General features: G+C 53.2%; 1 protein-coding gene across 3 annotated transcripts in view; it reads left to right on the top strand.

The window, feature by feature from the left end:
• Nucleotides 1-1,381: 1,381 nt before the first annotated feature.
• Nucleotides 1,382-13,497, top strand: part of Sh3pxd2a (SH3 and PX domains 2A) — a 206,134-nt gene continuing 194,018 nt past the window's right edge. For 2 of the 3 annotated variants that reach the window (XM_075974339.1, XM_075974337.1), the window contains exon 1: nt 1,382-1,893. In XM_075974339.1, the coding sequence (XP_075830454.1) occupies nt 1,822-1,893 (72 nt within the window). In that variant the 5' untranslated portion in view covers nt 1,382-1,821. The remainder of the gene's footprint in view (nt 1,894-13,497) is intronic. The other variant, XM_075974338.1, reaches the window with a different exon arrangement.

Genomic DNA, 13,497 nt, shown 5'->3' with positions numbered 1-13,497 from the left:
GCTCTGGTGGTCCTGCTCGCTCAACCAGCACTCTTTTACAATTTTTTTAAGTTTTTTTTTTTTAAAAAAAGGTTTTATATGTGTAAGTGTTTTGCCTGCATGTATGTATGTATACCATGTTGGGTGCCTGAGGAGGTCAGAAGAGGGCGTTTGATCCCCTGGAACCAGAGTTATAGATGGTTGTGAGTCATTGAGTGGATGCCGGGAATGGAACCAAGGTCCTCTGTAAATGCAACAAGTGTTCTTACCAATGAATCACCTTCCTGGTTCTGTCCTGAACTCGTCGTCAGGTCTTCATGTGCTCTGGTTGAGTTTCTTTATGTCCCTTCTCAGGCTAGATTATAATGGATATTTTGTGCAAGTAAATGCAGAAGAAAGTCTCAGAATGACCCAGGGCTTCTGACAAGGCAAATTAAAAAAAAAAAGTCACAAAATCCTTCGCCCTCATTTCGGATGCTTCATTGGTCTCCAAACACAAAACATTGCTGTATTGTGAAACAATTGGACTCGTTATGAAAACACCTACTCCTTTAAATATTTGAAAGTAGAATGGAAAAAAAAAATGATGAAACCGATGTTGGGAGGGATATGTTGAATTAAGTAAAATTGTGCTCAAAGACCAGAGATGGGCAAGCGACTTGGAAAGCGGCTTTCTAGTACTGAGCGAGGGATAGTGAGGAAGCCAGAGCCTGGAGCTAATGAAGATCTGGCCCCCGACACAGTGGATTTTTCCCACCATTGTGTGCGCCCTTCCCGGTTGCCAGCCCTGGGAGAGTCCCAGAAGACCCAGGGCTTAAGGCTAAAGTGGTGTTTGTAACCTTGTCATTGGGAAATGATGTCGCAGGTTAGTTACACAGGCCCTGATCGATGGTGGAGGCAGCAGCAGATCAATAGATTCCATTTCCGGGGAGAATTCACCCGTGGTGACCTGCAGGGGGGCAGGTGGTTCATCAAAAGAAAGCTGGCTCAGAAGATTTAATGCCGGTTTCTTCTACCTCCCGGTCTCCTCTTGGAACTGTAGGCTGTAACAGGCTAGTAATAAACTACTTTTCCTTAAAGAGCTCTGGAGAGATGGCAGTAGTACAAGGGACAGAAAGGTGACCACAGATCCTCTAGGAGACGGAAAGCCAGGATGGGGGCGCACTGGGCTTACTGGCCCCGAACCGTCTCCCTCCAAAGCTACCTTGAGTTTGGGTGCTGAGCAGAGTAGCCCTTCCAGGCCTCGCAGGGCTGCAGCCCCTCGCCGTCGGTCCGAGCCCCTCCCCCGGCCGGGAGCCCCTCCCCGCGCTTCCCCTTGCCGCGCTCCCCTCCCTTCCCCTCCCTCCCCTTCCCTGCCCGCCCCGCCTCCGCCTTCTGCGCCCACAGCCTCCGCCAGCGCCGAGCCCCCAGGAGCCCGAGCGCGGCCCAGGGGCGCCACCGGCCCCTCCCCGGCGCGCTGACAGCAGGCCCGGCCCCCGCCCCGTGCCCTCGCCGGCGGGGCACACCCCCAACCCTCCTCTGCGCCGCCAGTTCCCGCCGGCCCCACCGGGCGGTTGAGAGATCGAGCAGGCGAGCGGAGCAGCAAGCGCGGCGGCGCGGGAGGGAAGGGGCGCGCGGCAGGCCCACGGGAGCCGCCTGGGGCGCACGGAGCCCTCGTGCCCTCCAGGACAGTCGCATGCCCGGGAGCCGCAGTTGTGGGCACCGGGAGCCGGGGCGGCGAACAGCGCGTGGGCCAGGGGTGGCGCGGAGCCGCGGGGACCCGGGCAACCAGAGAAGAAGCTGGAACCCGGCCGGGATGAGAAGGTGACGCCGCCGGGGGGCGCCACTCGCTTTGTGGGGAAGATGCTCTCCTACTGCGTGCAAGATGCCACCGTGGTGGACGTGGAGAAGCGGAGGAGCCCCTCCAAGCACTATGTGAGTACTGCTCCCACCAGCCCCGGTGTGGGGCTAGCCAGGGCCGGGGGTGGCCCCTTGCTTCTTCTTACTATTAAGTCCCAGAGAGTTGTGACCCCAGGGGCTGCCTTTGGCTCCAGTGTCTGTTCGCAGGGGCTGCGATCTCTAGGGAAACCTTTTCTGTCCTTCCTCCACTCCTGTGTCCCGGGTTTCTTTTTTTGGCATTGCAATTGGCAAGTGGCTGCCCTTGTCTGTTACAACGGTGAAGTCATGTGTCCGCCCGTAGCTTGGATGGATGGCAGAGGAAGCTTTCGTCAGCCTCTTGCGGAGCAGTTCCTTTGGGAAAGAGCATTTTCGCCGCGCTCCCAAGGGGCGCGGGACGCTCACGCTCACTCGGCCCGGCATGCTTTTAGTTGCTTTGACCGGAGACCCATGCTTAGCTTTCTGCCTTCCACGTTTGCTGTTCTGCCTGCACCGACTGGGGTCTGGGGACAGAGGAAGCGTTTTGCCCCCTGCCCCCTCCACTTTTCGCTTCGAGCTTTGATTTCCTTCTTAAAGCCATTGTATCCCGCGGTGTGAGGAGAACTGTGGCTTTTCCTTTTATCCCTCCTCTGGACGTGACCCTTCGCCGGGGTCATTTCCTCGTAAGTGATGCTCTGTCTCCAGACACGAGTAGGCAAATGTGGTCTGTGGTCTTCGAGGCACGGTTGACTGCCCCGCCGCCCCTCCCCCCCTCCCCCAAACTTAATGAGAAGAGGCTACGGTTGACCGGCTGGGTTTCAGGGTGTGTGACAGTCCCCTTTCATCTCAGCCGGTCCTGTCTTCCAATCCTTCACACCTTTGGAAGTAAATAATACTGTGTCCTTGCTGCCTGAGGATGGCTTGCTGAGTTCTGCTCCTGCACTTGAGATAGAAGAGACTTCCAGTACTGTACCCAGGGCACAGAAGATGTGGGGACAGTAGGACAGCCTCCTGTTTGCAGATTAGGCATTTAAAGGAGCATTTAGAACGCTCAAAGCATTCATTTTAACAATTAAAACAGGCTGTCGGTTGCTGCCCTAGATTGCACGTTAGTCTCTGATGCACCTTTTTGGAAGGAGGCTGGGTTTGTGGTGTATTACTAGCCCGTGGCCACGCTTTCTGCCTGGATCACAGCAGACCTGAAGACAGGGTTCTCTGTAATTGACTAGTGGGGCTGGACTCGGGTTGGGGAGAAGGTAAAAGTGATGAGGCAGGGAGGCGGACCTGGGGGTGTGCGGGAGGAGCATTCCTGACACACGGGGATCCTTTCCAATCTTGTCATCTGGTGTTGAAAGCTTCTATTGCCATTACAAAAACAAAACAAAACCAAAAGCTCCTTTAAGGGCTGAGGAGGTTGCTCAGTATGAGAGCCCTTGTCTCAAGTTTGAGGCACTTCTATCCCAGTCCTACAGAAAAAGAAGACTTTTGGGGTTTTCTTGGGTCACCAGGTGGTCACCTTGCTCCAGGGTTAAGAATAGCGTCGACCTCATTTTGAGGGGCACCGTATGCTGTTTTAAGGGTTCTTTTTTCCAGCTCTCAGTTGAGGTCCTCACTGCTCTCGGCAACAGCAGTCTGCCCTGAGACCCCAGCAGGTGTTTTCCCAGCTCTGGATTTTACACTAAACAATCAGATTTTAGCTCTGAGCGACTCTGCCTGAGATTACAACGTAAGGCACACTGACAAAGCAGCGGCTAACAGGACCGAGACCTGCTATTGGCAATATTGAAAGGCAGTCCAGGCTACTGTTTGGTCTCCTTAAAGGGCTGGCTTGCCCACTAGCTAGCTGTGTAGCACTGTGCACATTCTTTAACACTCCATGAACCTTAGTTTTCCTGTTTCGAAATTTTTTAAAGTTATTTTATATATATATATATATATATATATATATATATATATATATATATGAGTGTTTTGCTTGCATGCATGTTAGCGCAGCACTTGCATGAAGTACCTGCAGAAAGCCAGGATCTGGAGTTCAGACAGTTGTGAGCTGCCATGTGGTTGCTGGAAGTTGAATCCGGGTCCCCTGGAAGACCTGCCAGCGCTTGTAACTGCCGCGCCATCTCTCCAGCCCTAATTTCCTCACTTTTAAAGTGAGGATAATAATAGTATTACTTCATCGGGGAGAACTAAATGACATCATCCTTGTGAAGTGCTTAGCTCAGTTCTAGGTAGTAAGCCCTCGTCAGAGAGCAGCTAACTTGCTGAGAGTCTGCCTAAGACAGTTTGAAAAATAGCTATTAATGGTCTGACTGAGAGGAAGGGGCCTTGGCGCTTTAAGATTGATAATAAAGCGTACTGTGTGGAAAATACAAAAGAAGTCCTGTCCACTTCCCTTGAAATGGCCATTCCCTCCTTTTCTACAGACAGAGTGTTTCCGGGGTCATCTCCACTTCCGTGGAAGAACGGATGATGTGATTCTTGGGGCAGAGAGTGATGTCACCTGCAGATGGGATCACACAGAGTTCTAGAAAACAATGAGAGGGGTGTGTTGGGTGGCGGGGCATTGTGGAGCCGGCTGGGGCAGACAGCACATCCGGCAACCCTTTCCTTACAGATGAGGGACCAGGGAGTCAGGTGGGTCACTCACAAGGTCGCCAATCACAGTACTGCGGCTCAGTGGCCCCAAGCTGAAGATACCCAGAGTCTGGCTGAGGCTGACAAGGAAGATAGACATCACTACACATTTGGGCACTGATGCCTGACGCAAGGATGCCCAGTAAGAGAAGGCGTTCAGTAGGGCGCTGGGGCGATCACTTCCCTTTTTGACCCCTGAAGGGCCGATGTTCTGGGTAAGGCTGCCCTGGCGTGGTTAGCTGGAAGGATAAACTGCACTCAAGTCACATGTCCTGGTAAATTCTACACTGGAGAAGCATGTCCTCTTCCAACCTCCCGCCACCTAGAGTGAGTGCTCAGCCTGTGCTTTGGTGAGTGGCAGAGCTGAGGTTTTATGGATGTTCAAGTTAGCCAGAGGTTGAGGATGAGGGAGGCTTGGGGCCCATGCAGGAGGAGCGGCTCTGGCTCCAGGACACTGGGAACACATGCGAAGGTTCCTTCAGGACATCCAGCAGAGGGTGTGCACATCTATCTCTACAAGGAGGGGGAGCTGCAGAGGTGGGGGGCATGTGGTGCTTTAGGTCTGTTTATGAAAGGCAGACAAGTAGCCTCCATCTTCCATCGTGTGCATGGTGTAACCAGCCTTGGCTTCCTTCCTCTCTGCCAGCCCCTACCTGGGGTGTCAGCCTCCCTGTCTGGGAGCAGGGCTCCTGTCCTACCCTTCACGAGCTCTTCCTCGGGAGACCTTAGGTAAACTGGCTTTGGCCTCAGACCCTGTCTTTAAGATGGCTCTGCAGATGCCAGATGCGAGGCACAGCCGCCTCCCCCGAGGGTCTTCTGACAGGGATGCGAGTTCAGAAGCGCGGAACTCTTTGCGCTGACAGGTGTGTATGGGTGTGTTTAGAGCCATACGGTGGTGGAGAGAGGCTTGTTTATCCAAAGCAAAGGAGGCATTATGTCTGTTTAGATTTGGGAGGTGTCCTGCTTTCACAGTTGTTTCCTTTCCTGAGTGTTTATTTCAGACAAATACCAGTCGTGAACGCCCTGATCCTCCACAGGACTCCAGGGAATGCAAATACAGCCGGTGTCAGCAGCTACCTTCCATGGTGCCCAGCGCTAGCAGGCCTGCTCCCCAAGGAGCCTGATGGTTCATTTACTGTACCATGTGTGTGCGCGCGTGCGTGTGTATGCATGTACCCATGTGTGTACCTGTGTGTGCGTGCGCGTGCACATGTGTGTGCATGTACCCGTGTGTGTGTGCACGCTTGCGTGTGTGTGTGTACATGACCCATGTGTGTGTGCACGCTTGCGTGTGTGTGTACATGACCCATGTGTGTGTGCACGCTTGCGCGTGTGTGTACATGTACCCGTGTGTGTGCACGCTTGCACGTGTGTGTACATGTACCCGTGTGTGTGTGTGTGTGTGCATGCTTGCACGGGTGTGTGCATGTACCCGTGTGTGTGTGTGCGTGCACGCTTGCGCGTGTGTGTATGTACCCGTGTGTGTGTGCACGCTTGCGCGTGTGTGTACATGTACCATGTGTGTATGCGTGTGTGTGTGTGTGCGCGCGCGCGTGTGTCTTTGATCATTATTAAAGATGGATCAAGCTGGGCGATGGTGGCGCAGGCCTTTAATCCCAGCACTTGGGAGGCAGAGGCAGGCGGATCTCTGTGAGTTCGAGACCAGCCTGGTCTACAAGAGCTAGTTCCAGGACAGGCTCCAAAACCACTGAGAAACCCTGTCTCGAAAAACCAAAAAAAAAAAAATAAAGATGGATCAACCAAAGCATGGTGAAATTAGCTAGTTGCTTGGAATTCCCACTTAGCTCCAGTCAGATCTAGGTTAGTTACCTCCCAAGCAGAAACCCTGGGCTTTTCTAGTCAGAGTGCTGTTAGTGAGTCCAGGCTGAGGCCTAGATGGCAGTGAGAGAGTGACCCCGGGTGGCATTAGAGGGTCGCCTTACTAGGAAGCTTGGCCATCATGAAACTGGGTTTGACTTGTCATGGAGGGAGAGCTTCCTGGGAGGACAGTGTCCGTTTCCAGTGACTCCTGGAAAGCTGGATGAAAGGTGGGCCTATGCAAATAATACATTCTCCCTGCATTTAGATCATCATAGATTTTGGTTTTGGTCCCAGAGTTGTGTTTTTAGGAATTGACACCAAACTCATTCATTTCTCTGCTCTTAATTTTTATTCTCTAAGCTCTGAGATTAAGGCTTCAGCCCCACAGGAGTGAGAAGTACAAGAGCCCTTTTTTAGGGCCATGCATTATGAAAGATGCGATACGGGACAGATTGGGGTTCAAATATGGCCTCTGGCACCTCCTAACTGTCCAACCAGTGACTCTGGGCTCAGTGTCCTCACCTGTAACCTCACAGAAGCTTCTCATCTCCAAAGCACTCAAGGGCGTCTAGGACCCATGGATGACGCTGAGGGAAAAGGCAAGACTGGACCGAAAGGAAGGCCCAGCTGTTCAGACTTTATTGGGCTGCTTGCCCCATGGAAAGCACCCAGCATACAGGACACCCAGTAAACAGGGAGCAGCTGTTCAGACCTGGAGGGGATCCTGGCTGAGCACTGGTGCCTAGCGACAGAGTCCTAATAAGCGGAGAGGAAAAGAATGTGGGTTGGGAGAGAAGAGGTTGCTCCAGGTAAAGAGAGGGCAAGAAGGATCCTAGCCAGATGAGCCCCAGAGGTCAGCGCCACCCATTCCCCATCTTACACACACACACACACACACATACACACACACACACACACACACACACACACACACACGCACACGCACACGCGCGCGCGCGTATAAATGGGAACCATTTCTTCTCTGTAGAGGGAAGTGACCTAGGGGTGAATCACAGGGCTGAGGAGACTCCCTGTTCATGGAACGACCAACCACCTCCTTCAAGACCGTTAGGACAGGGAGCAGAGCCAGTTTCTCATGACTTTGTGCAGAGTTGAGCATGAGGGATTTTTGAGGGGGGCACACCAGGATTGGAGTCACTGTGTGTGGTGGCAGGCAGAGGGGAAGGGCAGGGAAGGGAAAAATAAACTCATTTGATGTCAAGTGAGCCTGGGTCCAGCTTCAGAAACACGAGCACCAGCTATTGCTTTTTCCAAAGAGCTATTCTGGGGCCAGCTGAGTTAATGGGCTGTGGGGGCTGTGAATTAGCGGAGTGCTGGGGGAACTTCTGACTTAGGATTTGCCTGGCCATCCCTGGAAATTGCCTTCTAATTTCCTCGGCCTGAGTCACTGAGCAGTTAGTTTCTTGGCCAGAAAAGTCTAATGGGCAACGCTGTTCTCTTTTGCCTCCTAATTAAAGAAAATAAAGCGAAGAATAGAGTTATACATACAGTAGTCACACTTACTCATCTTGACTGCTGAGAATCCAGGAAAGGGATAATGGCTTGGGGCAGAAGCCTCGGGGACAGGAAGGACAAGGGGTGTGTGTGGGAAATGAGGTGGGGATTCTGGCTTTGGAAGTAGGTTCTGAGTGAGGGCCAATGATGTTCTCTGCCCTGACAATTGCCAAAAATAATGGAAGCTTCCAACGGAGCGGTCAGTGTTTGGACAGGCTGATCCCCAGAGTGCAGACTGCCTCCTGCCTGGTCCGGCTGCTGTTGTCTGCAGGCACTGGAGCTGTGGGCAGGCAGATGAATGGAGAGGGTCGGGGCCCGGGCTAGTGGGCAGGCCACTGAGAGGCCTCAGATAACCTCAGGCAAGTTGCCATAGTAGCATCAGGGACTAAGCCCTGCTATATACACAGGGCTGACCAGAGTCCAGCCAGGACCTTGGGAAGCACAGTAAGCAGGGTAGGAGCTGACCGGAGGGCATCTTGTCCAGGCCTTACAACACCAGTGTGGGGCAGCGGGTGTGGTTTTGTTCCTATTTTATAGATGTGGAAATGGAAGTTATATCCTCCTAGGGCTTTTACTCAGACTATTCTGTATCACAGCCATGATTCTCATCTTGCCCCCTAATGAGTTGGTCAGTTGCGACTCAATTCCCCGTCAGAGCTGAGTCAGGGAGAAATGACAAGTAAATCCAGGCAGACTGTCCTGAGGGATAAGAGGTACTCAAGTGCTGGGACACCCAGACCTACCGCCACTCATGGCCACACCATATGGAACAGGTTACTAGTGTCCTTGTGCCTCAGTTCCCACATCTGCTAATAATGAGACAGTGTAGGTGGAGTTTCCAAGGGAGCCAGGTGTATGGAGGAGGTGGGACTCGGGAGTGAGGAGGATTGGTTGGGAAAGACAAGGACGGAGATGGAACTGTGGGAAGACACCCCGGGGAGTGGGGAAAGTGATGCCTTGCGGGTGGAAAGATGCAGGGGAGATTTGCACAGAGCTTCAGATGCATGTGGTGAGGAGAGAGGAGCCTGTGACGAAGATCAGGGCCGAGAGCCAGGGTCCTCAGATAGCAGCCAAGGGGATTCAGAGCCCAAGGGCAGACACCTCTCCCAAGGGATGGGGACAGAATAAGCATTGGGGTGGGGGTGGGGCTCAGAACTGGTTGCAGGGGGTCAGGAAGATAGGAAAGTGTAAGCACCAAGACCTGAGTTTAACCCCCAGAACCAACATGTTTAAAAAAATAGTAGGATGCACCAAGCGCTGGGGAGGTGGAGACACAGGCCCCTGGGGTTTGCTAGTTAACTAGTCTGGCCATCTTGGGGATTATTCTGAGGACAATGATAAACTCTGGTGTAGGCAGGTGGGCTCAGCCTGTCAAGATGCCTGTTGCCAACTCTGATAGCCTAATTTTGATCTCTGGGACCCACATTGGTGGAAGGAAAAAGCTGATTTCCTGCAAGTTGTCTCTGAGTTATTTATGATACCTGAGTGTGGGCGCACGCACGCGCGCGCACACACACACACACACACACACACACATAAAATGTAATGACTTAAAAAGCTGATGGTGTCTAAGAAACAACACTGGAAGCTGACCTCTGCCTTCCACGTTCAAGTGCATGAACACGTATGTACGAGCACACATGAAGAGAGGGAGGGAGGGGGAGGGAGGGGAAGAGAAGGCCAGCTGGCTGTAGGGTAGCTCCTGCTGACGTGGTCAGCACTAAATCCCTTTTCTAGGTCTACTTTGGAGATTTTGAGTTCGCTGGACCCCAGCCCCTCATGTTTATAGCCTTTACTCCTAGTGATCAGACCACCATAAAAGTTTACTACACCCATGCTCTTGGGGAAATAGGGGGCATGCAGGAGTGAGGCTATGTCAGGTCTCAACAGTCGGGGTGACAGGTCAGAGGCAGCAGCATTTCAGAGTGACAATCTCCCCCTACATTGTCCCTGGCATGAAGAAGGCAGGGCCTGCCTTCTGGTGTCTGGGGCCCTGATTCTGAAGAACTCAGTGGGAACCCAGATGGATTGTCTCTGGAGTCCCAGTGTCGTGTGGGTCTGAACTGTCCTCCACCCTTGGGAACTCAAAGTTTCATAGACGACGGTGCTTCATATGACCTCAACATTTATTTGATCCCCCACCGTAAACCTATGTATTCCAGCAGCTGGATCGTCCTAATAGAAATAACAGCTAGTGGTCAGAAAGACTTGCTTTTCTTTTAAAGACATTTCAAATGGCTTCTTTGGCAGCTTCATACATGTGGACAGTGTACTGGGATCAATTCCCCTTCCCTCCTCCATCCTCCCCCACTCCCTGCCCATGTGCCCCTCTTTCATGTCCCCCCTTGTTTCCTCCATAACTCAATAAGTCTAATTAGTGCTACTCCCTAGTTCATGGATGTGGCACCGCCCATTGGCGCTTGGCCAACCTGCCAAGGGCCACACCTGTGGAAACTGACTCTGCTTCCCCAGCAGTGTTGATAGTCAATAGCATCTCAGCTGGGGGTGGGATCTCAGGAGCCCCCTCCCCATCCATGTTGGAATGCTCACTGGTTTGATCTTGTTCAGGTCACCCCAACTGCTGTTCACAGCACACCTCAACCCTTGGTGATATTCTTTCTGCCCTGTCTTTCCTGTTTCCTGAACCTTGGTGGTGATGGTGGTGTTTCTGATACTTCTGTGTGCTAAGGGGCAGTCTCCAAACAGCCTCACGGTGGAAAGCTGCTGCCAGCGGCCACACTATCTGGGTGAGGGGCGATGTGCAGGCTCAGGGAGTCCGCAGGAATCCCTGGACACCGCAGAGAACATTAACTGCCCGGCTGAAGCACTGAGCTAGGTCTCAGGGCTCCAAAACCTACCTCGTCCCATGGAGATTGCCTAGTCTCCAGATGACAAATTTTACTCCCAGAGAGGCTGGATGGCCCCAGGGACATTCACCTTGAGGCCGGGCCACTTGCCCTCTCCAGCTGTGAGACTTTGCCTGCCTCACGGCCTTCCCCTTTCAGAAGTCCATTTGCCTCTCTAGAAATGACTGCCACCTTTTGGGCCTGCCTTACAGAGGGAAGGGGCAGGTATGAGAGATGAACTCCTCAGAATGTGTGAGAGACACCCTGATTCTCCAAGCTGTACCTTAATAAGATGACCAAAAGCTCTTCTGGATGCCTGGGGACTTTCTCAGCAAGGGTCACCTGACCGACCAGCTCTTTCCCGAGAAGATTCATACCAGAACTGTCCTGGGGACACTTTGGGTCCTCAGAGAAGATGTCTTCTAGACCACAACCTATGGGACTGCTTTCTTCTCTGCACGCCTCCAGTTGTTACCTGAGGAAGTGACACCCAGGTGGCTGAGTTAGCAAAGAGGAAACAGCTGCGCTTTCTGCCCCTCCACTGGGCTTTCTTTGGCCTTTTGCTGTCACTTCCCTTTGTCCAGTAAGGAAACCACCCTCCCCAAGCCTGGGCGGAGGTACACATGGGATGAGGCCCCAGCCTTTCCTCTGTGTGCGTTGCAGGCAGGCTGTGTGCACTAGGCCAGTGAGGGCATCTGATCCGTCCCTGGGATCCCTAAAACGCGCGTAACCTTCAGCCCTGGCAGGAAATTGATCACTCTTATCAGATCTGACCACAGCTCCAGGGAGGAAGGGGTGGTGACAGTGAACTTGCATCCTAGGTGGGGTAAGGAACAGAGGGGCCGGGCTGTGGAGTGGTTTGAACCTTTGTCCTCATTGTGCGGAGCCCAGTTGAGCACTGTCCACTCTTGCCTGGTCTACTCCCTCAGTCGAAGGGGATTTGGGCTTGGGTTGTGCCACCGTTCCCCGTACAGCTGCCACGTCTTTTGCGTTAGGCACCTCCAGGCCTCTGATTTATAATCGATGGCCTCAGGTCAGGGCTCAGAGTTGCCTTTTTGATGCCATTGACCTGCAGTTTAGAGTGCTGTTGCGTAGTTTGTGGAGCACGCATTCAGGAGTGTCTGTCCCTTTCCCCAGTGCCTGGTCCCACACGGTCACTGTGTTTCACACACTTGGGCCCTCTCCAGGGCTGCTGCAGAGGTCATCAGGACTTACGCTGCCCAACACGTGGTCCTTCTGTGGGCCGTGCCCCTTGTCGGGAGCCCTGCCTCATAGTTTTGCCTACCTAGGGGTTCTGTGTGAATAGGGGTTGTCCCTGTCCTTTGAAGTAGCTCCTTTGTAAACTTTCAGGGTAGGCCCAATCCTGATCCAGCTTTATTCTGTTTCCTGGTGGCTGAAACCCAAAAAGCTATTTTAAGGGACTCGCCTGTGTGGGAGAATTTCTCTGTGTGACAGCAGAGGAGGAGGCCTAACTGCCTGGCCCCGGGCTGGCTGTGAGGCGCAGAGAGGGAAGCTCTCCTGAGTCCCGCCTCCCAGGCAGGAGCTCCTGATGGAGAGGACACCAGCCCTTGTTGATGAGGCTGGGGCATGCCGAGATGGCTACCCCGAGGTTTCTGCTAGTTTGACCTTAGTGGGTTGGCCTTCCCATCCTTCTCACACACAGTGCTGAGATGGCTGCCCCAAGGTTTCTGCTAGCTTGACCTGAGGGGGTGGGGTTGGCCTACCCGTCCTTTCCACACACAGTTAAAGCCTACTATAGAACAGAGTCTGAGCTTTGCTTCCAAGTCGGGATTAATTATTTACGTTAGTCATCTCATTGGCAGCTGTGCACACCAGCTTCACTTCCCACTGTGGTGTCTGAGAAGTGGGTGCACCCACTCTAGAGAAAACGTACAGGGGAACCAACCCCTACCAAGTGCAGCTGCTGGGCTAGGAGACCATTGTTGAGACATTGGGCATCTTGCTTCTGTCCCTGTAGTTAAGTGGTGGCAATCAAGGTTTAAACCCAGATCTCTGCAGTGATAGAGAAGAGACTTTTCTGCTGTGCCCCAGAGAGCTGGTGGAGTGCTCTGGACAACGGGTCACCATGGAGAGTGTGTCAACCCCACCCCCATGCCCCAGGTCCCCGCCTCTAGGCTGGAAGCATCTACAGCCTGGTCAAAACCAGCAGCATGTGGCCTTCCTCGTCTCTCTGTGCTCTTTTTGTTCTGGTCCTTAAGGCTGTCCCTTGGGGTGTTCCCAAGGGCATCTCCTCCCTACTGTGTGGCCCTGGTGGGTCCAGACCAGAGGTGTCCTGGTCTCATAAAGAGAGGAGTGATGAGAAAGGAGTGTCCTGCAGTGGGTGTCCGTGGCTTTGAAGATCCCCCATCTGGTAACTTCCTCGGATGCCAGGGCCAGAGTAACTCATCACATGGGTCCCAGACAGAATTTCCGGGGTCATGGTGACACTGCAGCTCACCTGCCCCCTCTGACCACCTCCGAGCCCCTCCACTAACCTAGTGTGGTTGCAGCTGGTAGTTGAGATAAACTTTAAAAACAGTTCAGGTCCTATTTATTGTCCAGAGCCACTTTTGAGTCCAGCTGCAGGGCCTCTTTGTCTTCTGCTGAGAGATGACAGCTAGCATGGCCCTGTGGTTGGGATCAGGGAATGCTGGGCACTTTGCTTGCTCAGGTAGATCTAGGCTGTGGGAACTGGAGTAACCTCCAGAGTCTGTGGTGGCAGCGGGAGAAAGGGAAGACAAGACAACGAATGTAGGTGGGGCGATGGTAACCTCTGCCACGTGGGCTTGGGCTCGGCCTTGGACCTAGTGATGAGTGGTGGGACTATACAGTTCCTCAGGTTGTG

This window comes from Microtus pennsylvanicus, chromosome 5 (genome assembly GCF_037038515.1).
Source record: "Microtus pennsylvanicus isolate mMicPen1 chromosome 5, mMicPen1.hap1, whole genome shotgun sequence".
NCBI classification, from domain to species: domain Eukaryota; kingdom Metazoa; phylum Chordata; class Mammalia; order Rodentia; family Cricetidae; genus Microtus; species Microtus pennsylvanicus.
Note: the sequence above shows the minus strand (reverse complement) of the source record. Positions and strands in the feature narration are given on the sequence as shown.